At 38.4% G+C, this 24,851-nt stretch overlaps 2 protein-coding genes across 2 annotated transcripts; both read left to right on the top strand.

Annotated features, from left to right (window-relative positions):
• Positions 1-1,602: 1,602 nt before the first annotated feature.
• LOC145495310 (uncharacterized) lies at positions 1,603-7,807 on the top strand. Its single transcript, XM_081474904.1, has 5 exons — positions 1,603-2,306; positions 3,114-3,185; positions 3,957-4,223; positions 5,505-5,549; positions 5,874-7,807. The coding sequence occupies exons 1-5, from the start codon at positions 2,139-2,141 to the stop codon at positions 5,940-5,942; spliced, it is 621 nt and encodes a 206-aa protein (XP_081331030.1). The 5' UTR covers positions 1,603-2,138; the 3' UTR covers positions 5,943-7,807.
• Positions 7,808-11,543: 3,736 nt separating this feature from the next.
• Positions 11,544-24,775, top strand: LOC145496173 (very-long-chain (3R)-3-hydroxyacyl-CoA dehydratase 2-like). Its single transcript, XM_081475824.1, has 8 exons — positions 11,544-12,538; positions 15,114-15,231; positions 16,481-16,499; positions 16,976-17,064; positions 17,449-17,570; positions 18,471-18,510; positions 19,927-20,065; positions 22,432-24,775. The coding sequence occupies exons 1-8, from the start codon at positions 12,483-12,485 to the stop codon at positions 22,503-22,505; spliced, it is 657 nt and encodes a 218-aa protein (XP_081331950.1). The 5' UTR covers positions 11,544-12,482; the 3' UTR covers positions 22,506-24,775.
• Positions 24,776-24,851: the final 76 nt, after the last annotated feature.

The raw sequence follows: 24,851 nt of genomic DNA, 5'->3' as shown, positions 1-24,851 counted from the left end.
TCAATTCCGCTTTTCCGTTGAATGTTGAACGGAGAAGAGCCACAAAGTGATCAAAGAGAAACCGATTTACATGTGCTCTGAAGGGACATCAACCAAGATGTATAAATAATGTACACGATGCAACATTCAGACTAATAATAAACAAATTTAATTGAAATGTGGTAAATTTAATGTTTACAAGACTTAACATTGTCATGCAGTTTATTGTTTCACTTTTTTGCCTTTTGTCTTTATATTTACCGAACACATGGAGGCTCTGATTACATTTCACAAAGGGAGAAGATTTTTTAAACTACTGAGATTGTAAAAAAAGATTTTCAGTCAAAAAGGAACAACACTACCATGCAATTAAGTGATGTCTAAATTGTGATCACGGGATTGTGATCAGTTGTCATGTTGTACTGCATGACGTGAGTCTGAAGTAGTCTCGGGTATATATAGAAAAACACTTTTTCCTTTTTATAAGAATATACTCTATTTGAGAAATAGAGAACATGCACCGTGTTTCTATCGAGTTTTAGCATAGATCTACTAAATAGCGCTCTATCACGAATGCTGTTCTCTGATTGGCTACGCTAGTCGCTATCTATTCTGTGATAGATAAATAATGAGCAGCGTAGCAGTGTGCCCTTATTAACAAAATGACGGCCGCTTCTCGGCATTTTCGAAGTGTCTGTGAGGAGGATTTAGATAAAGTTTCGAACGACTAGTAGATTCATGTTAAATTAGAAAACAGTCCTAAGAAAATACGCGCGCCGATTGGTTAAACATCGTGTTTCTATTAAACAATTAGATTATGAGCTCGAGATTTCTAACGAGAAATGCTGTGGGAACACTAGCCACAGGCGAGTGTTTCCACAACTTTTTTGAGTTCGCTCAAACTTTCACGAGTGTTTCCATATCTCGATAGAAACACGGAGAACATGTTTTCTATTTCTTTTAGAAAACACCGCGACAAAAAAGGAAAACAACCTGTTAACTTTGATTATCAAAATGTAAATTCTCTTTGCTCGCGCCATCATAATGTCAACAGCTCGTGCTAGTTCTGTGTTTCTATCGAGTCATAGAAACTAGAAACACGATTTTTAACCAATCAGCGCGCGTATTTTCTTAGGACTGTTTTGTAAAAAAAATACAGAGGCTGAAATTTGCGAAATTTTAAGAATATTACAAGAATAAACCCGAGGATGAGATTTTGAAAGGAATATTTTTTGCCTTGAAAATTAGTGAATACAATACAATTGTATGTTTTTAACTAAACTGCTTAAAACTATTCCTTCCCTAAGCGGTAAAAGCAGCCAAAAAACAACAAAACAAAAACCGCACTAGTTGTGTGTTCGATCTAAGAACATTTCTGCAAGAAACTAATTATGTGTGTCACATCAGGCTGCGTGTCATACCTGCAGTCTGGCTCAAAAATTACTTCAATGCCATGAACGGTCATGATTGAACAGATAATTTGATGTTTTGTCGGCATCGTCCTCTACAATCTAAGAATATTCAACAAGAACATTTTCAGTCTAAAATCGATAGAGAAGTAAGAATATTCAGCCTGGGCCGGAAAACAATATTCTAATTTTAAAAAAAGAGTGTAGTCAATAACTGCAAACACGATAATTTTTTCTTTTAATTTTATTAGTGGCTAACTCCTTTTAAAAAGGAAGTTCTTGTTGCGACGAAATCTCGCAGAAATGCGTTGATGGCGTGACGAGTAGAAAATTCACGCTGTTACAAGTTTTCCGATCTCCCAACAAGCTGCAACTGAAAAATGGCAACTGTTCAGGTGCAAAATATTTTTTCATATGCATGGACTATGTATGGTAGAATTTCTAGCTCCTCTCTCAGTCAAATTTTTGTTCCTTCTACCGCCTCCATTAGAATTTTTCCACAATCCCGGAAAGCTTGGACTGAGAGAACTGAACAGTTGTTTGAAAGAGCCAAGGTAATCAAGTGTAAAGGAATTCAAACATAACCAATCACGCGTGTTTCTTTACAGAGACGTCAGTTTATGAAACCACTGAAGTGTACCACACGTCATGTCTTGTATATTTAATTACATACTTTCGGAAACTAATTCAAAACTTCGTGACTTTGGAGTCCCCACAACATAGTTAGGCGCATTTCTGATTTTGCCAAGAATGGGTGTCCGCGACGGAGCCATTGTGTATTTTGATGGTGTTCTGAAGTTGTTAGGAGTAAGTCATGGCCTATTCGGTGGTTTGTTGATTGTACTTGGAATTGTCGTAAGAATTGTCGTGGATCACTGGACGAGTATCATGCTTCTTGCTTTGTGGATTGGCGTCGTGGTAAGTGGAGTTTCATCGCTTAGAACTTAATTTTTGCTTCATAACCGTGTTTCTGTTGACATTCCGGTAGACTATTGTTGACAATTCTCTACGTCGCCATCAGTCAAAATATAACTCGAAGTCTAATTTGAAATGTTTTGATTGTTTGATTAAAATGTTAAATATTTCCCGTCGTAGTCTAATGAGCGAGCTCAAGAGAATTTAATAAGTCAAAAAACTGAGATGTCCTAAAACATGACACTGTTCAAAGTTAGGTTCAGCCAAGACTTTGAACGAATTAATTAGCTAAACTCTTTAGCTAACCAGAGCGGTAACCAGATGGATACAGAGCTTTGCAACAAAGAACAATTTACTATCAAACATTGAATAATTAAACAAACACTTACAAAATGCGTCACCAGTCTTCTAGGACGAAATCAATATCTTACATATTAATTTCATCAAGCCAACAAGACAATAACTTTCATAAGATACTTTTTAAAAATAATTTGCCTACGTTTTCTATCACTGATTCTTAATATTAACCAACATTCTCAAATGCCGGTTATAATTGCTGTGAAACTTTTTTCGGCAACTAGAAAATTCTAGCTACCAGCGCCATGGTCTGGATGTTTTTAATTTAAGTATTGTCTAACTTTTTTTACCACATATCTCGCTTAAAACAGCCTAATCGAAGGATTAAATTAAATCGATTCTTTTGAACCAAGGGATTTCACAATTTCTGGCCTAGGAAGGGAAAGGGTTTGGTATGGTAATAAGTTTAACTTAATTTGGCTGTTTTCATTAATTCCAATATACTGAACACAGATTGCCGCTACCGGTGCTATTGCAGTTAGAGACTCAAACATGGAGAACACAGACAACTCCAGAAAGTATTATGTAAGTTTCTCTTTGATTTATTAAAGGGGCTCAACCCAAGGAACAATCTTAATATTGCACGTGTGTTCAATTCACTGTTTGCAGTCACTGAGAAATGGAAATAGTGCGTTGAGTCTTTGTGTTGATCTATCCTGGAGACTTTCTAGCCATGGCGACCGTACTCGACACCCATATATCCATGAGGCTCCCGCTGAAGGAAAACTGTTTACCACTTCTGTGCACTCTGATTACGCGTTTGGCGGTTTGGCTTGTCGTCTCTATAGAGACGGTCTGGATTGGTTTGAACTGAATGACAGCTAAGAATTTGGTCAAAATTCTAACTGTCAGCGCCGAGTACAGCCCCACCCCCCACCCCCCTCTCCACTACCATTTAGACCCTCTTCACGCTCTTGAGAAGTTTTCTCAAGTAAGTATCAAGATAATTTTGCACTGAGATCACCTTAACTTTTGAGAAGCTTGCTGCTATGCGGGTTTTATGTAGGCATGCGAATATTGCGAGTCAAAGAGCCGGGGTTCACAACCACATAGGAAAACAAAAAAAATAAATAAAAACTAGGGAGTTATTCTGTAAATTTTTTAGAAACTATTTGTGCAAGGCAGGTGTGAATTTCATCAGGGTGTGCACAGGAACTCTGACCAAGTCGTATTCCCCAGGGTGAGCAAAAGGACTCACACCAAGTGGTGTTTCACCAGTTCTGTACAGGACGAGTGTCAGCTGGTGTCAAGTTCAATGTATGTAATTTTAATAACGGCCATATTTTTTCTCCTCAGTTGGTGGATTTTCTGTTGTTCACTGTGATATCTCTACTGCTGTCCACCATGTTGATAGTTTGTTACAGTATGGCAGTGCACACGGCATTCACTAGTGAAGAGATAGGCTCGTTCACTTGGTACTCTGACAACAGTTTCCTCAATCAGAATATGCTGCGAGTCAAGATCTTCACCATCCTCGTACTCATTTTGGGTTGTCTGGAGTTTTTGCTGTGTGTTGTTTCAATCGGATACTTTGCCTATTCGTACAGGCGAGACTATGGAAAGGCAAGTGTCGAGGTTAATTGGCTTTTAAATCTATGTTAGACAGTGGCAGGAGCCTATCACATGGAGCCTTCATCTCCTAATTGGGCCGGTGCTACGCCGTTTTTCCATGTGATATGCTCCTAACAGTGGCGGATCTAGGGGAGGGGCCGGGGGGGGGGGCTCCCCCTTATTTCGGGTAAGAAAAAAAATCGCAAATATACTGTAACCGATGTTGCACATGTTTGTAACACTGGAAGTGTACATCTCGTTTTACGACATGCCCAATCGGATTCGAAGTAGCCGGCTATTTTTTAAGCCCTAAACTTCGCGGGGCGAGAATCACCTGGAGTGGATCGATATCGATCGGTGTATACTACTTCAAACCGGAGAGATGCAGCAAAAATCATCAACCATATAGAAACATCGATCCAATGTAACGCTCTTCAAACTTTCCTCTTCTTCCAGATCTTTACAGGACTTCTCTATTACTTTCGTTAGCCATCTGTTCCTCATAATATCTTGTCCTTTAAAGCGTGGACACGCCCTAATTATAAGGTTAAAATTGTTTACTCAAACAACAAATATATAACTGTCTGAACATGTGCGCGACTTGAAAGGAAAAAATGTAAAATCCAATCAGACCAAATTTAACTGAACGTATACTGAAGCTAAGAAAGCGGAAAAGCTCACCTTACCGGTATTTCTAAATTCAAGCCAAGCAAGTTTTCCATTAAAAGGTTCAACGTGATTGGCCACCGGTTCGCGGAAAAAAAAGATCTATCTACAAACAGCCTACTTGCGAAAGACCCAATACCAGAGATGTACACCTCCAGCATTTATATGAAGATTCTGGTTGCTACCAAGGCATATAAGCTGGGGTGAGGTATATCCTCATTAATTGTTAATGCCGCGCAAAAATTATAGAAGGCGCAAGTTATGCAGGCGAAGTTAGGTGTGAGGTCAATTTTAAGACTCAGTCATTTTGACTGAATATCACTTACGAGATTTGCATGAGCCGTGAGACGCGGCATATTGTCATAATGTCATGGATAAAAGCTTGCTCTATACAGTATAAGCTTGTATGATGTTCGATCATTACGCTCTCGATTCGATAGTGGAAAAAGGGAGATGGAAAAAATGAGCGAAGCCAAGTCCTCCCTTTTTTGTCACTGACTTTGGTTAACCGCTTGAATTGTTCTATAAGAAGGCCATATTTGCTCAAGTTTCGTGTTTCGTTAACTGAATGCGTTCTATGAAGGCTTACGCTATTTTTGTTTTTGCTTTTTTTTCCTTTTTTGACAGAAACCAAGAGCTGATAATGCTACTTACTCCTCTTATCATAACCAGGTATCAGGCTAAAGTGTAGGGCCGCGGATATTACAAACATGTAGTTTTACAGAAGTATCTTTCATTTATCTCACATCGCGTATCAGTAACATTGGAGCAATCCACAGTTTAGTGCCGTAGGCCTTTGTCGATAATAACTGTTCATTTCTAGTGAAATACAAGACATCGTGGAACAAACTTTATTGAAAACTGCATTCACTTGAGTAACATCATCTTGTTGGTAAATTGATCACCAGCCAGATCGAGCGAGTATTGAAAGGTGTGCGGTGAAGACAGAAATCACTCTTTTAACTACACTGTTGTGTTTGATTTTTTTTTTTGCAGAGACCAGCCCACGATGATATGCCTTTCTCTTATGTTAACGAGACGTACGGCGATAATCATCACCTGTAGACCTAACCTCGTTACATGAATGAGGCAGAAGGCCTGTGGTTTTACGTCAGTTTTGCTGACTATGAACTTGTGCTAAAATAATAAAAGAAGAGGTGCTAAATTTTTAACGTAGCAAGACGGTTTGCTAGTTTGAGCTTTAAAACAGTTTAAAAAGCGTGCGCTGAGTTACCTGGCTTACATAGGCTAGAATTTTACCGAAATTTCCCCACTAAATAAGTTTTGAAAAGTAACTTGTCGGCGAAATTGTTGAAATTGAAGCAACGCACAGAGGTACAACAAAATGGCGACATTCAACTTTACCAGACACCGGAAACAAAGATTTCAACTTGGAGCTGTTTTCATTTGAGTGTCGAAAAGTAATTGGTTTTGCATCAACTACGCTTCACGATTGGCTTAAAAAATTCCCGACACTTTTTCATCCAATCAGAAGTAAAACCAATACCAATTATCTCACTCGCACTCTTTTTCGCGCGCCTTGCGTCAGCTACATGTAATTACCTCGAGTTTTGATTGGTTCACTGTATTTTTCATGTACTTTGTGATTGGCTAGAGTGATTACTTTGGTTTTGGTTTTACGACACTCAGTTGAAACTGCTCTAATCCAGAATATTTTAGCTGAGGTTTTTTTTTTTGGTCTTTTTTTTTTTTTTTTTTTTTTTTTTTTTGCAATAGAACGGCAACTGCACTGAATATGGTCAGTTGGTGATTAAATAAACAATTTTTGAACTAATCCTGGTAATTTCGAATTTGCACCTAGAGTATTAAATAAATTTCATAGTTTATCTCATTTCAAATTAATATCTCTGAGGTTTTCCCTAAACTAAGTTAACTCGGTGAACTGGGCACTAATGGAAGATGGGTACCCAGGTTCCAGAGGTTTTATCTTTTCTTCTACATTTGCCTAGTTCCTAGGCCTCGATATTTCGCCTCGGTCAATTGTTGTCAGGTCACGTGCTCTAAGGTTGTTTCTCTCGAACTCGTCACCGAAATCAATTGAAAGCGAAAGCCTGGGAGAAAGCTGTAATTATAAAGGAATTAGGCGTTTGTCCTAACACCAACAACCTGGATGTGAATCTGTTAGTTTGTTTTGTTGTTTTTTTTTTTTTTTTTTTTTATACCCAAAACGCTGAAAGCGTTAAATACCACGGACTGGGGCAAGTGAAGTCATCCATAATTCTGCCCAAAAACCACCTATCTTCTTACGAAGCTTTGCCTCAGTAAATGAAACCTTTCTTAATCTTGACATAAACACATAACGTCGCTAAAAATAGATCCGAGTCCGCAGTTATAACGACATACAAAACCGGATTCACGTGCCAAAGATCCTTGTATGAACATGTGCTTGGTGCCTATCGATCACCCTTGAAATGCACGTTATTTTAAACAAGAAAGGCGCATTCTAAACCTCGGATAGTTCGGCGACTAAATTTATTCAATATGCGAGTGAACACACTGAGATACGGCCGTCAGGCAATATGCACACTGGTGTCAAGCTGTGGCTGACCTCTGTGCATGTTGCCTATCTGAAATAAACTTTGTCTTATACTTGTTTATTTATCGCTCTTTCCTTGACCACTCCTCCTATTAATTCCCTTTTCAATATGCTTGCTTGTTATCGTTTCCTTAATTCAGGGTAGCCAAATCGACAAACAGGCAAACCAAACTTACAAAGAGGAAAGTCATTTCAATGAGGAAAGAACTAGATCGAAATGCTGAAATGTAAGGGATACCCAAATCCCTAGTGATATGGGTATCCCCTCCTGGAGTGTTTTTTCGTTATCGTTTCTTAAATTCAGGGTAACCAAATCGACCGAAGATAAAAAAAAAGCTAAGCAAACTTACAAAGACGAAAGTCATTCCAATGAGGAAAGGACTAGAAATGCTAAAATGTAAGGGATACCCAAATCCCTAGTGATATGGGTATCCCTTCCAGAGTGTTTGTTTGTAACAGTAATTATTGTTTCTTTAATTCAGGGTAACCAAATCTACCGAAGATAAAAACGCAAAGCAAACTTACAAAGACGAAAGGGAATTCCAATGAGGAAAGAACTAGATCGACATGCTAAAATGTAAGGGATACCCAAATTTCTAGTGACGTGGCGGAAATTTTGATACACTCTTTTAATTATTCCTACGAAATTGGAAAGCTAGCAATATCACAAAGAAGGGGCATTATTAAGCTCATACCGAAAAAGGATGCTAACCTTAGTTCAATAAAGAACTGGCGACCTTTAACGTTTTTGAATTGCGATTACAAAATTGCAACAAAAGCTATTTCAAGCCGCATCAAAACTTTAATTTCCTGCCAAAACTTGTCTCTGACGATCAAACCGGCTTCATTAGAGACAGATTCATTCGAGAGAACATTCGTTTAATAGACAGCGTCATCAAATTTCAAAAGCAAACAATATGCCGGGACTGTTCCTTTTTTTTGATTTTGAAAAAGCCTTTGATATTCTAGAGTGGCCCTTTATTCGTAAAACCTTCCAATACTTTGGTTTCGGCCCATCATTACTGAATTGGTTAAAAGTATTTTACTGCAATAGCGAAAGTTGTATTTTAAACAATGGATGGGCAAGTAATTTCTTTGAGCTCAACCGGGGAGTTAGGCAAGCTAATGTTTCCCTCTGTCACCGTATCTATTCATTCTCTCTGTAGAAGTACTCGCCAGTGCAATTCGCCAAAAAAAAAAAAGAAGAAAAAAGAAATTCGTGGCATAATTGTAAAGGACAAAGAAATTAAACTTTATAGCCAATATGCAGATGACACGACCCTTACTTTAGACGGCTCCGAAGAATCCTGTCTAGAATCTTTGAAGATAATAGACTATTTCGGTAATATATCCGGCTTCAGACTTAACAGTAAAAAGACAGAAGCTTTGTGAATCGGTGCAAGTGTGGATTGGGATTTTAAACTTTGTTCTGAAAAAGACTTCAAATGGCCAAAAAAAAAAAAAAAAAAAAAAAAAAAATCAGAGTGTTAGGGGTATGGTTGTCAACAGACCCTGAGGTAACTATATCTTTGAATTACAAAGATAAAATAGAAAAAATTAAATCAATTCTGGGATGCTGGAAACTTCGCAGACTTGGCCTTTTAGGTAAAATTACTGTTTTAAAAAGCCTCACAGCTTCACAACTGGTATATATTTTTTCTCCTCTTCAAACAAATCATACAGCAATAAAGGAGATAACTGTTATGTTTTATAACTTCTTATGGAATGACAAAGGCGACAAAATAAAAATAAAGGTAATGATTAATGATTACTCAGAAGGGGGACTTAAAATGATTGATATAAGTTTCTTTAATAGATCTCTCAAAGCCACATGGATAAAGAAGTATTTAGATAAGGAAAATTGTGGAAGCTGGAAAAGACTTTTTGACTCAGAACTTGAAAAATATGGAGGTGAAGTAACACTAACTGGAAATCTAAATATAAAAGACAGTCGTAGCATTATTAAAGTATCAGATCCTTTTTTCAAAGAAATTCTTGAAATCTGGCCAGAAGCCAATTATGAAGAAAAGATTGCATCAGATCATCACTTCCGGTCATCGCCATTATGGTATAATTCACTTATAAGAGTTAAGAATAGACCAGTGTTTGTTAAAGAATGGTTCCTTAAAGGAATAACAAAAGTAGAACATTTAATGGATGACTCCGGAAAGTTTCTCTCGCTTACTGCTTTCCAAACTATACACGACCTGACAGGCCGACCTTTAGCCTTTTTGGAATCATTTCTTCAATAAAACGTCTTCAAAGATATATACCCCATAATATCAGAACCTCGATTAAACACGAACGTTTCTTGTCAAAATTTTTAAAAAGCAAAAATCCTAGTAGACTAGTATATAACAAACTTGTATCAGGAAAAAGTGAACCACCTAACCAAAGTCAACAAAAGTGGCAGGAAGACGTCACTCTCACAACAAAACAAGAGCTCAACTGGAAAGAGGTTTACCAAATGGCTTTTCAATGTACAAAGAGCACAAATCTTATAACTTTTAATTTTAAATTTCTTCATAGAAGAATATCAACAAACAACTTCTTGAAAAAAATTGGTCTTGTCGATAGCGAGGAATGCACTTTCTGCGAAAGAGAAACAGAGAAACTTGCACATTTATTTTGGGCTAGCCCAAAAACTCAGTATTTTTGGACCAATTTTAAAGTATGGCTACAGTCTTGCCAAGTCATTGCCAAAGAGACACCCTTAGAGCCTGATACAGCACTGGGTCTGAGGCCGGATAGCTCTAAACTTAAACTCCAAATTAACTTCTGCTGCTTAAATGCTAAATATTACATTCGGCTATGTAGACAGAAATAATGTCCTCCAAAACTAAACGATTTCTTACTGTATTTAAAACATATCTATGAAATGGAAAAAAATACAACTACAATCGTTGTAAAAAAGTGGGAGCCTCTGTTGCCTCTTTTGTAATCTCTTGACAGCTTGACCCTAGTCCCCTGAAAACGAAAATAAAAATGAAGGGACAAGAAATAAGGCGCATATATACCATGCATATTTTCTTTAATACGCAATTCCGAATTTAAATTACTGACAGCAGTAAACTGGTATGATCTTGCTGTGCTAGAATTGTAAGTGGCGCAAGTAATCTAATTATGTTGTATTGTAAGCAGTGTAAGAATTAGTATTGTTAGTAGCGTGAGTATGCGTATTGTATAGTGTAAGTGTTAGTATCGTAAGTGGCGTAAGTAATAAGTTTTTGTAAGTAGTGTAAGTAACTACATTAATATTGTATTGTAAGCAGTGTAAGTAGCAATTCATTAAAAAAAAATCCCTAGTGATATGGGTATCCCCTTCCAATATCTTTGTGTGTTATCGTTTCTTTAATTCAGGGTAACCAAATCGACCGAAGATAAAAAAGCAAAGCAAACTTACAAAGACGAAGGTCATTCCAATGAGGCAAGGACTAGAAATGCTAAAATGGGTATCTCTTACATTTTAGCATTGCTAGTCCTTTCCTCATTGGAATGACTTTCGTCTTTGTAAGTTTACTTTGCTTTTTTATCTTCGGTCGATTTGGTTACCCTAAATTAAAGAAACGAGGTCAAACAAACACTCCAGAAGGGGATACCCATATCACTAGGGATTTGGGTATCCCTTACAATTTAGCATTTCTAGTCCTTTTTTCCCTGAATGACTTTCGTCTTTGCAAGTTTGCTTTTCCTTTTCATCTTCGTTTGTTTTGGCTACCCTGAATTAAAGGAACGAGGACAAACAAGCTCTTTGGAAGGGGATACCAATATCACTAGGGAGTAAGTATCCCATACATTTTGGCATTTCTAGTCTTTTCCCCCCTTAAATGCCTTTCCTCTTTTTAAGTTTGCTTTGCCTTTTTATCTTCGGTCGATTTGGCTACCCTGAATTAAAGAAATGATTGCAAGCCAACACTTCGGAAGGGGATACCCAAATCACTAGGGATTTGGGTATCCTACTTTTAATTGTTACTCTTTGTCCAAAGATTTAAGCCTTGTCTGCTTTATTTATATTTATTTTGGATTTGTTTCCGAAGCAAAAAAAATCCTCTAATGAATTGTTCGCCGGCAAAATCTAATAGGAGAGATGGTCAAGGAAAGAGCGATAAATAAGAAAGTCTAAGACAAAGTTTATTCCAGACAGGCAACATACACAGTGGTCAGTCACAGCTTGAGACCAGTGTGCATATTGCGTGACGGCCGTATCTCTGTGTGTTCACTCGCGTATTGATTAAATTCAGTCGCTGAACTCTTCGAGGTTAAGAATGCGCCTTTCTTGTTTAAAATGACGTGCTTTTCAAGAGTTATCGATAGGCATCAAGCGCATGTTCATACAAGGATCTTTGGCGCGTGAATCCGGTTTTGTATGTCGTTATAACTGCGGACTCGGATCAGACAGTCTGTTATGAATTGCGACTGTTTTCAGCGACGTATTGTCTTTATATCAAGCAAAATAATGCTTTACTTTATTGAGACAAAACTTTGCAAGAAGACAGTTGGGTTTTGAGCAGACTTGTGGACGATTTCATTTGCTCCAGTTTTAAGCTTTCAGTTTTTTGGGTATCCCTACTGGGGATAACCAAAACACTAGGGATTTGGGTGTGGGGGTACCCAAAACACGGGGATACCCGGCCAAAATCACTGTGACCGACCTGTGTAGCAGGCGTTGCCATGCGATTAAAGAGTGTCATCCAATAACGAAATCCTGCGATCAACTTCCAACTCAGGAGAACCTTAAATGTGTTTCCCGATCAGTGCAACGTTCAGATCTCAGACGTTCAGCCTTCTTCTTCTCTTCCTTTTCTCCCGATCTCCTTCCCCTCAACCTTAGGAGGACCCAGGTTTCTCAAGCTACTATGTAGTAATTATAAACCAGTAACTGGAAAAACATCGCAAACTCTAAGCGCGCAATTCCGATTGGGAGCCTAAGCTAAAGAAAACTCAACCTGAAAACTCTGTCGAATGAGGTCCGAGAGAGTCGGAGTTGAGTCGGAGAGAGACGGAGAGGCCTAGCCTGTCACCAGTCTTCTCTCTTTCGTTTGTACAACATGACCGCTCTAGCGAAGATTTACCTGGTGTTCTACAATGTCACACTCACTCTTGGGTAAGGAGTAATTTACGTATTTGTAGATACCCTTCTATGGCTATTTACCTTTCTTTTCAATGTCTTAAGTGAAAAGATGCTAGCTCTCCTGTGGGCTGGCAAACGGGAGCTCTCGCAAATATCCTTTCGATCTGTCAATGACATGATCTGCGCGCGGGTTTTAAAACGTAACGAGCAAGTGAAAGCTTTGATTCTCACTCAGCTTCTTTGAAAGAAACGCATGGCCACCTTTAGAGGAGTAGATATATTGGCAGCTGGTTTAGCTCTGTGGGGGATGAAAAGAGGAACAAATTATAAATTTATTATAGTTGGTGAATCGAAGGAGTTACAATCTAGGAGTTGATGATGGTCACGAGCTTATCAGACCAGCCTGTCTGGGCTTGTACTGAAACCACAAATTAAACAAGCATGTTTCCCTTTTGATACATCTAAGAATTTTCTGTGAAACCTCTACACGAATGTTTTAATTGCCTCCGTGGACCGTGTATGTTAATTTTGTAGTTAAGTGATCACATCAGGTTTGGAATATTGTGTACATCTCTTAGGCCGATTTCAGACGTCGTGCCTCTGCCTTGCCGAACTTAATTGCAACTAGATTTGACTGTAGCACGGCAGAAACACAACTCTGATTCAAGTGTTGTGCCAGAGCTGTACCAAATTCAGGATTTACTGAAGCCCCCTTGTTGCTTTCAGAGCAGCCAGTGAACAGGCTCACCTTTGAGTCACGCGTGCGAGCAGCGACGAGCAAAGCAATCTGGCAGGAAGGAACCTGGTGAAGAGGTACCAGGAAAGTGAGCCTGCCTTGATCTCTGTAATTTTTTTATTTCTGCTTCACCTGAGCAAAGTGAAATACCATTCGTCAAGAAGCAGAAAAGGCGAGAAAACTGTCAATCTGTTACGTTTGATAAGGACCGATTAGATCCCCACGGAATTGGTAATTTACCGCACGTTCTCATAAAAAATATGTCGTCCACATTTGGAATCAGAGGAAGAATTGATGTTTTAACAATGTTCCAGTCTATTTCTGGTTAAATTTCAAACTAAAGAGGGAGCAGGAAATAGTAGTTTAAAGTATGTTAATGAATCAAGACAAACATGTATAATTGCAAGCAGGCAACAAAACAACACAAAGGCATTTACCTGTTTACCAGCATCATCAAAGACCAGACTGCCAAAGCAAGATCACTTAGAATCAAGTGTGTGTCCTTGCGAGGCATTAACTTTGGCGGCTTTTCTACGGTAAAACTTTATCAACAACGGATATCATGTCTGCATGTTGTTATGAAAAAGATTTACAATTTTCTCATGAAATCTGAGCTGCCAAAGTTCACACTTCCGCTAAAAATTAGTTGGTTTATTTTTCTGCAGTTTCCAGGGTGGAAATGAAAAATTTGCAGAGATCAGAGCAGGCTCACTTTCTCATCTTGCGGCTTTGCCGCTTGATTTCGTGCTCTAACGTGAGCCTGCTCGCAAGATACTTTCAGTGGGAATGTGATCCTGCCAAAATACATGAATTATTTTTTGGGCAAAGCAGATCTATCTAGAAACCCAACATTTATATTTGTGCCATGCCAGAGTCATGTAGCACAGCAGAGCTTGTCAAACTTAACTACTCACTAAACTTAATTCAAATGTTTGATTCAGATGCCATGCTTGTGCCGTGCTTTCATGGAACTTTCAACTTTATTACTTCCATCACTTTTACATTCAATATATCATACATATTCCCACAAACAGGCTTGAAAACCAAAAAGTGATGAGGCGTCTATAAAAAAGCAGAAATACTTGAGGTAATAGACCTCCTTTAATGGTCATTTTTAACTTTAGGTTATTAAATGCTTGCCTTACAATCAACCAAAGATAACAATTATGATAGATACATAATTGTAGAAGTAATTTAGTTCGGCATGGCAGAAGCATGACGTCTGAAATGGACCTTAGACTGAATCTACAGCCACCATGTTAGAGGGTTTGCAAATATACTTTCAGTGACCACACTTGACACTAGATACCATTGTTCATAGTTTTAAAATCTCAGCTAAATCAAGTTATAGCCACCAGACAATCAAAGTGACCTAGTTTGTAAGTCCCCTGGACCAAAGTAAGTTAAATTGCAAGCTGAACTTATCCTTGTATAGTCAGTTGAGCCCCAATCAAACTCAATCAAACAAAATCTATGGATTGAGTTTGACTGAGTTTGGCAATTGAACAAAATCACGCTCACACAAAAATAATTGGACAATCAAACTCAATTTTGAACAATCAACGTTTAATTTCTGGACTTTTGAGGCTTGAGTTATTTCAGTATAACACTGTTTTTGAGTGCTATTGGGTTCAATTTGTCCTACTGAGTTCAACTGGTTAGGAAATCAAACTTGCACATTGCTGAACTCAATCTACGGATTGGGTTCAATTCAGTTCAATGAGTTGGATTTCGAAACGTTGGATTGACTATGCAATGTGGAAAAAACAAATTCTATTGTCAATAGTTATCCGACTACCAGATTAACAAGGATTTTAAACTGTTAAATTCTGGTAAATTGTGGGCTACATTTATGTCATTTTTATGTTGCAGGTGGAGTGTGATTCTTGTCCTCTCAGTGCAACACTTGGCAAAGAAGAAGACCAACATAGGACTTTATGACTCTGTGGAGAAACCCCTCAAGATATTTCAGTCAGCAGCCATTCTAGAGGTGATTTGGTAAAAGCCAACTTAAGTGTTACTAACAGTATTAAGCACTTAATGACTGGCCCCATAGGAAACAGTGAGTTTTGTTTCCCTAAGAACCTCAGTGTTCCCCGAGGTGAAGCTGAGGGGAACATTGAGTTTTACGGGAAACAAACCTCACTCTTTCCTGTGGGGCCAGTCATTAAGTGTTTTGTTTTACCTCCCAACTCAAAAATAGGAAAGAAAACTGCAAAAAAAAAGTATTTGCTTGACAACTCCCCCACAAATTTGTGGTGGTTTCAACTGGTGTACAGCCTGATCACTTGTGAGTTGAAAGTTCAAGTTTCCCTAGGGAGTTAGTGAGTTTTGACCTACAACATGTTCTCCTCCAACGGGAAAATGTATTTGAGTTGGGATGTATTTTTTTTTATATACAGATATATATGAACTTTATTGGTTTCCTGCTCTACTAGTACTTATATCATCCATCTCATATATTGCTTTAATTACTACAGTACGTTAAAATTGTTTACATTACTTTTTGTCAGTAATATTACTTACATTTGAACATCACTATTTGGTTTACATCGCAGTACCTACAGTTAACTTGATGTGCATTATTTCATTATTTAACCACATTACTAACATTTCTCTCATATATAGTTTATTAACCAATTTCATGTACAGCATTGAATTGTATTCTTACAGTCTTGCACCTGAGCACTTCTGCGAGGAGTAGTTTTTCGTAACTAATAACAATAGTTTTGTATTCTGTTCTACTGAGTTAGGAGTTACAACAAATGTTTTAGAATTAATGGTAAATGGTTTGAACCTGGGTTTATCTGTAGTTTGCCATGTTGTATTCACTTGGTAATGTGATGTTGGCTAGAGCTAAAAAGCACTGTTGTTGATGACTTACATTTCAACAACCCAAGTCTAAGTTATCTTTAGATTTAACTAGGTTTTTCATTCCATGCTCAGAGCAATAATACAGTAGAACCCCTATTAAGCAGCCACCTATGAAATGGCCACCCCTTTTAGGCGGCCAGTAGTCAAAGTCCCGATGAGGGCTTCTCTATTGTTTTTACCTCTGTTAAACAGCCAACCCCTTTTAGGTGGCCACTATCCATTTCCCGAGGGTGGCCATTTAATAAGAGTTGAACTGTATATGTTTTAGTGATTTATAAATTATTCAAATTTACTACGACTGGCTTTAGTTGTAAACATAATTACAAGACAGTAGCTAACATAATTATTTACTGCTTACTTTCTAGGTATTTCACTGTGCTGTAGGTAGGTATCATTTTGTGCCTGGTTTACATGGTACACACTTAGGATTTCAGCAGTTGCACTAACATACTGAATTGAAAGCCTGGCCTTGGTTCTGCTTTACTAGACGCACTTTTTAGGCAAACTCAACAGGAAGACAGGCTGGGCTTTCTAAGGTTACTACGTTTCTCATAAAGCATGTCTACTCTAGACATGTTTTCGAACATCCCCTTAAGGAGGGCCACTCTATTCATACTGCCACCTCATTATTACGGCCACTTTATTCTGGCCTTAACTAAAGCTCAGTGAGGCATTCTCTTATTTAAAGAACCCCTTTCATACAGCCACCCAGTGAATACGGGCAGATTTTTGTGGCCCTGGCCATGGGAGACTGCATTAATGGGGTTACACAGTAGTATGAATGTAGTACAAGTCAAATTTTTCTGTAATGTTTTTTTTTTTTAGTGATTTAAAACATTCATTCCAATCAACTTTTTCAGGTCTAGTGCCTTCTTCAGTTGTTTTAACAGCATTTCAAGTAGCTTCAAGACTCTTTTTAACCTGGGCGATTACGCATAGTGTACCTCAAGTGAGTACAAACATATCCTGTGCGGTTCAGTGAAGCATTCTAATCTGTAGGCAAGGCAGTTCCAGGAATATACATATGTGCCCTAAGAAAGTTCAAGGGTGAGGGAGTTTAAAAGCAAAAAGTATAATAATAAAGCCTGAAAGTGTGAAGGTATTACAGTGTAAGTGGGAATTTCAGTGGGATGGGGGTGGGGGCTCAGACCAAAATTGTGTAGCAACACAGAGGGAAGGAGTGGACATGTGTCCTTTTCATGCGATACAGTCTGGTGATAACATATTCCACTGGTAAACAAAAAACATTCTTGTAGTAGCAGTGGTATGAAGCCTTTACAGAAAAATTATATGATTTCCTATGTCTCTGTTTATTTATTATAATTTTGTTTAGGTTCAAGACAATCCTGGTGTAGCTGCATTTGTGTTAGCTTGGTCCATTACAGAAGTCACCCGTTACTCTTTCTATGCATTTTCCCTGCTTGACAGACTGCCATACATTATTCAGTGGTGCAGGTAACTAGTTGGCCAGCTTCTGTGATTGTGGTCTTTCGGGAAGTGTAATATTACGTGGAGTAGTTCTAACCAAATTTTGATGTGTCCACACCTAGTACATAATTATACTGTCATCTGTAGAACACAATCAAACTTTGGATTATGTTCAAACCTTCATATGACCCAGGGGCTAGATCAGGGTTCCAGATAAGTTTCAACAAGAAAATTTGAATGGTTCATTTCCCTCTGCTCCCACCAAATCATTATAAATTTTCTATTAATTTGGCGGGTCATGAAGGTGACCTTGTAGGGTTTTTGACCTGAGACCCCACACTTATCTGGAACACTGCTAGACAGAATTTTAGAAATGGCAGTTAAATGTCATCGCTTCTGCATACATTGTGTGCCATTTATTGTAATTGCGGGAAGTTGTTTTTTAAAAGCTGTGATAACATGATGATGATATGGGCAAAGAAAATATAATAAACATTTTGATAATTGAAATACATATTAAGAGATTTCCCTTTTTGTAGCAGAGTTTTCAAAAAAAAGAACATTTTCTTTTCTTCTTTGTGATTCTATTGAGTTACAAAAACTCTTGTGAAAGTCTGAGAAAACTCGAAAAAGCTGTGACAACACTCTCCTGCTACTCGTGCTACTTGCGTTTCTCGTTCTCACAAACTTCCACTCGTGTTTCTACAACTGAATGGAAGCGCAGAAATGTTTTCTATTTTATAATTATAGAAATTATAGCTGGGTCTATCAGTTCTAACTTTGCAGTTAGCAGAGCTTTCCGCTAAGGTAAGGTAGTGATTGGAATACACCCAAGGCACACTCCTGCCTGTTCCCCTTGTCTCCCTCTACCACTTGTCAAGAACAAACTATCCACTTCAAGCTAACGCGTGTGTGTGCTGTCTACAGATACACTTTCTTTTTCATCCTGTACCCCATTGGTGTAACGGTAAGTAAAAATTAAACCTTTTCTTTAGGTCATAAGTCAATGAAAAATTCCTTGCTGATGATGTTTCTCTACTGTGATCCTTAAAGCATCTGTTATTGGCTGTTGCTTAATTGGAAGTTTTATGCTGAAGTATCAGGTACAGTCTAACTCCTATTAAGCGGCCAGGGAGGTGGTCGCTTAATAGGGGTTGGCCACTCGATAGGGGTTCGTGTGCTTTGAATATTTTCTAGTTTAGGTTAATTGCTTAGTGTACATAGAATCACGTCAAGACAATCATAAACGTGTGTTTGAATGTTTTTTTCAGTTGTCAAATTCTTTTTTTGGACTCTTATCTGCTATCGTCTTTTCCTAAAGAAAACCAAACTACATGTGCAGTGTAATATTAAATTTTGGGTGGCTGCTTAAAAGAGTAAGGGCAATGGAAAACTCCATCCTCGGAACGACCAAAGGTGGCTGCGACCGCTTAGTAGAAGTGGCCGGTTAATAGGGGTTCTATTTACAGTGTTTTATTGACAATAATTGCTGGACTTTGATAACTGGCCACTTATTAAGGGGTGACCTCTTAATAGGTGGCCGCTTAATAGAGGTAGGTGATACTGCATGGATCTCTATGAAATGACGTCATCAGACGTGTTCTAGTCCTTTCGCTTTTGGTCTATACTCTGGCTATTTTCTTTTCAAACATGGCAAAGAACAACAAGAACAAAAATAGGGAGAAAGACACGAGGATTTGTAGAGCAGGTTGAGGTCAAGAGCACTATAAGAGCACCATAATTCACATTTAGCAATTACCTTGTAAGCTCGAGATTTCTATCACGTGATAGTTGACGAGGGCGCAGCCGGAGTCAGGTATCACGGATAGAAATCGAGAGCGAAAAATCTTATTGTTTTAGTACAACTCTACTAGTCGTTCAAAACTTTAGCTAAATCCTTTCCACAGACTCGTCGAAAACGCAAAGAAGCACAATCGCACACCGCTAGGCTACTCACTATCTACAACAGAATACGCAGTGAGTAGCGTAGCCAATAAGAGAACTGCATTCGTGTAATAGAACGATAGTAGATTTGTACTAAAGTTCTTTAGAACCAAGTTTATTACATGTATGTATGGTGAAAATAGAGATACAACAATTTGTTTGCAGAAATTTACTTTAAACCAAAAACCTTTTTTCTGAGAGACCAAGATATAAACCCTATAGAGTATAAACATGGATAGAATAGCTATCAAGCGTTTCTTTAAATATCATGTGGTTCGAAAAGTGTTTCATTTAAATTGAACCAAATCAACCAAAACCAGTGGCAGTTTGAACTGATGGTTGGACCCAAAAGCAGACGACTTGGCTGTTCACCTACTTTACGTATCTTTTTACTTAATTATATTCTGTTGTATTTTTTCCTTCAATGTTTATATTTCAGGGTGAATTGGTATCAATATATTCCTCGCTGCGCCACGTAGCCAAGTCTGGTCTGTACAGCGTATCCATGCCAAACGCCTTCAATTTTGCATTTGATTTTCATCTCTTCCTAATCGTGGTCATGTTGTCTTACATTCCAAGTAAGTCATTGTTAATTTTTTTTTATTCTGCGACAAAAAGACTACGACCTGGGTTCTCATAGGAGCAAATAATCATAATAAAAAGAGGCAGCATGGCTTAGTGGGTATAGGGCGCTGGATTTATAATGCGGAGGTTCCGGGTTGAAATCTTCCTCCCTGCCGCTAGATGGTTTTGTGTTCGGTGATCCCGAATTCAACTATTTTACTACTTATAAATAGCCAACTGGTCAGCTTGCCTTTAACTATTTGGATTTTTAACGAGTTTTCAGACCTATTTTCAATATTTGTTATCCCCTAATTTATTGTGTTCCAAATTAGCACAACAGTGCTAAATCCCACGATACTTAAGTAAAGAGATTAAACCTCCAGTCTCAGATTACCGTACGACTCCGTAGAAACCAATGTCTGGACAGGTTAGCCTGCGAGCAGACTCACCTTTGAGTCACGCGCGAACGGCCAAGAGCGAGGCGATCCGGCGGGGTGGAATCTGGAGTCTGTAGTCGGGTGGAGTCTGGGGTCACTTTCTCGTCGCTCGATTCTGCGCACGCGGCTACGCCGCCCGAGCTTGTGCTCCAATGTGAGCCCGCTCGCAGGCTAGGACAGGCTGGCGTGCGCCATAGGCGATGATCAATCCTACTTCTTAAGTCCCCTGTCGTGTGCATCCCTCTCTAACTAGTATCAGCCGGCTCTTGCTTGGCTTGATCTCTAGGGATGACCTCTCGCGCCATTAACAACAACAATAATCTCTATTTTCTTTTGTTGTAAAGTTACATGTTATTTGGCCCGCTGATAGCAAGTGCTAATCTACGCGGGCCATTCATCGCTTATGCACATAACAAGATTAATTAAATGAGAGTAATAACAATTAATTTAAGATTAAAGATATAGTTAATGTTATTATCGTTTCTGCCTATTTGGCGTCTCCCTCGTAGATTTTTAATGGCTTCCGCAAAGTTCCGGCTCAGCGTAACTTTTTCATGTGTTGTCATAATTTGTTATGTGGCTCGAAGATTTAAAGAACAGTCTGATGTACGTGTGTAAATTAAACACAATTTTAAGATACGTAATTGTACTAATTTAAAACAATAAATCAAATATTAAAGGTTAAGCTACATGTTCCTGAACTAAAAACAAAGTTATAGTGGTAGCCCGTTGATAGGGAGTTTAAGAAAACCACGACGGCAACGGCAACGTCGCTAAACAAAAGGTTTAATGAGCAGCACAATGGCTGTGCACGTGCGTTATAATTCTTGGTACATTTCTTTGCCGTCCTCTGCAAAACAACAACGTGAAATGACCAAATTCTGCGTTGTCTAGAGAACGTGAACCACGACGGCTACTTTTTAAATTTTTATTGCAAGTGTTTCGCCCTGTCCCAGATTCAGTTTCGCGATAGTTTTGACACTAAGAAACAAAGGAGAATGGCTTTATAGTACCGCGAGATTCGTAGGTAAAATATAAAATCATTTTTTAAACGACGCTGTCCTCGGCGTCGCCCCCCGGGCGGGGGTTGGGGTGGGGTACTCCCTTATATGGGCTATATAGGTATGTGCGGCCCCAAAGGGTAGGGTTTTTCAGCCGTTTTGGTCAAATAGGGTATCGATTTTGGCCATTTTGGTCTTAAATAGGGTATGGTTGTAGCACTCTAGTCTTGAATTGGGTAAGTTTCATAGAAGCTTCTTTTTCATCATTATCACTAAGACCGTCGAAAAAAGCTCTTCATAACTTATGATTAGGGCACTGTGTCAGCTGCAACGGTCATAAATAGGCTATCGTATTTTCGGCCAGGTCATAAATAGGGTAGCAAAAATCGCAGATTTTGGTCATAAATAGGGTAAGGGTTTTGGGAAGTGGGCCGCACACCCCTAGTAGGGGCCCAACCCAACTTTTCTGGGAGTCCCCCCCACCGCAGTGGGCGTCGCGTCCTGGTTTCTTAAACCCCCTAACCCCGTCACCGTATTAACGAGTGGCAATGGGGAGCTTAAGAAACCACGACGGCCACGCCGAGGACAACGTCGATAAAAAAATGAATTTATAGTTTACCTACGAATCTCGCGGTACCCTAGAGTCATTTACTTGGTTTATCACTGACAAAGCTATCACAAAACTGAATCTAGGACACATCGATAAACTCGAAATAAGAATTTAAAAACTAGCCGTCGTGGTTCACGTTCTCCAGACAACGCAGAATTTGGTCATTTCACGTTGTTTTGCATTGTTCTCCTCATTAAACCTTTTGTTTAGCGACGTTGCCGTTGCCGTCGTGGCTTCTTAAGCTACCTATTAGGCGGGGTTCTGCTGTACTATATAGTAACATAATGTAAAACAACGAGTATTAAAAACGCTTTATCTTGCTTCAATTGCAGTCTTCCCGCAACTTTACTTTCACATGGTTCGTCAAAGGAAGAAAGTGATCGGTCGGAAAGACAAACCTGAATAAAGTACAGACGAAGTGTTGACTGGTAAAACACGCGAGTCAATGATAATCAGGGACTGACAGGAAAACTACACTGTTGTGTTTCAGACGTGTGTTTGTGATCGGATACTTTTACAGTGAAGCTAAGAAATTATTGAGAAAATAAGAAAAATAAATTACAGCTAATTTTTCAGTCAACAACAACAACTTTATTATGACTCGCATATTTACAATTTTACAGAAATATATACACATTAATTTAAAAAAGCTTGACAATAGTAACAGCGCGAACCCGCAGATAGCCTGGGCTAATCTAGGCGGGCCACATCTATATTTATAAAATTATTAGACCATTAGTACATAAATAAGATTGTTATGCAACTACTTACAGAAGGATTTACAAAACCGTTGAATACAAGTAGTTAACTCAGAGTTGAGTAACGTTTCAGAGTGGTTAATTGTAAATAAGTACAGTAAAGATGACTTGTTATGTATTGTTTGAAACAGTAAAAAAAAAAAAAAAGGAACTGGGGCTTGACGCCATCTCGTAAACTGAAGGTCAGGTCAGACGTAGTTTCAGAGTGGAGGCATGTAGCATGCAAACGCAAGTTTCCGCAGTGTGCACAATTCCATTAAGCAAGCTCAGTCACAGTATTTTAATTTATTTTGGCCACGTACAAAATTACCTTTAAATTGAAGGAAACCTGAAAATAGTTGTCTACTAAGATAGAAAAACACGAAAGAGAAAATAATAAACCATAAAGGAACGAGGATGGTTAAGGATGGAGAGGATTAACACGGATTACAAACGACGAACTCGAAAAATTTAGGCTTAACTTTTCAAGATGTACAAACTGTGACCTAGCTCCTTTAAGTGCACTTGAACCCAAGTAGACTTCAAGTGCCGTTGAATGCTGAGTGTGAGCGCAAATGTTTGGAATGCACGTTTTTGTTTTTTTTGGCAACCTTGCGTGCTATTGAGCACAAATTTACAAGCGACTAGCTCTACAATTAAAGTCTGGAGACAAGTCATTCTTACTTCAAAACTTAAAAGAGCTCAGTCTCGGTTTGCGCATATTGAAAATTTTAGCCTCAATTTTTCAAATTCGTTTGTTATCCGTGTCAATCTTCTCCTTCCTTAGCCATCCTTGTTCTTTTATGGTTTATCATTATGTCTTTGGTGTTTTTCTATCTTATTAAGCCTTGGTCAAACGGTGCATGATAGTTGATGGTAGTTGATGATAGTCGGTGAAAATTTGAGGACAATCATTCAACCATCACCGACTATCATGCGCCTTTTGACCAAGGCTTAAAACTGTTATTTTCAGGTTTCCTACCATTGAAAGGTAATTTTGTATGTGGCCAAGATAACTTAAAATACCGTGAGATTAACGCCCTGTTATATTAGCCAGTTTTTATTGTAGCTAAGAAAACTGCACAAAATTAACTGATGTGCGTGACACTGCCTGGATATAAACATTTTCCATGCAGCAAGTGTCGCACAACGTAGAACCAAGTTTTCGCAAAGATTACTAGAACAAAAACGTTCGAGAAATGTTTATCTCAAGGGTGTTATTCATTAGGCAACGTTTTCGCAACGAACTTGCGAAACAAGTTCCCAGAAAAATTGTTCAGTGTAACTGTGACTCCGTTTGTTACAGTGAAAACATGATATCAAAGGTACACTGTCACGACCTCGCTATAGAGCTTATCGGTAACAAAGAATACAGTAGTAGGGAGTTTACTCCCAAATCACACTGTAATGGATTTGTTCTGAAGACTACGAAGAAACAAAGCGAAAGATCCTGAACTTTGTAACTAAAGTCAAACCGACGAGATGTGACGCAGGATGATGTTTTATTCCAGCAGTTTTCATCCTACCGTAGATGACTCTCCAGCCACAAATGGTTACAAGCCGTCGAGCAGTTTAGAATATTTAGCCTGTTGGGGTGGAATTGAATATCATAGCTTTTATTGTGAATATAATTAGCGAATGTCCTCGAAAGGGTTAAATAAACCTCTTACGTTTCGTTTTATGTTTTCTTTTTACCATAATATTGAAATCAAACCGACACACCGTTTAAATTTGTAAGACGTGCTTCGGATACTCAGTATCCGAAACATGTATCCGAAACATGTATCCGAAACATGTATCCGAAACATGTCTTACAAATTTTAACGGTGTGTCGTCTTTTTTAAATGTTTGATTTCAATCTTACTGCTACGAAAATTTTACAATAATATTGTATTGCAATTACCGGTGAATGATATTTTTCACAGAATAAACCGAGTTTGAATGGTATTTTCTTGGTCTTTTATTTATTCTTTGTTCAGGCTTCACTGAGGCTCAATAACCATATTTTGAGATTT

Source organism: Orbicella franksi, chromosome 8 (assembly GCF_964199315.1).
Source record: "Orbicella franksi chromosome 8, jaOrbFran1.1, whole genome shotgun sequence".
NCBI lineage: Eukaryota > Metazoa > Cnidaria > Anthozoa > Scleractinia > Merulinidae > Orbicella > Orbicella franksi.
The sequence above is the reverse complement of the archived record's forward strand: the minus strand, read 5'-3'. Positions and strand labels throughout refer to the sequence as shown.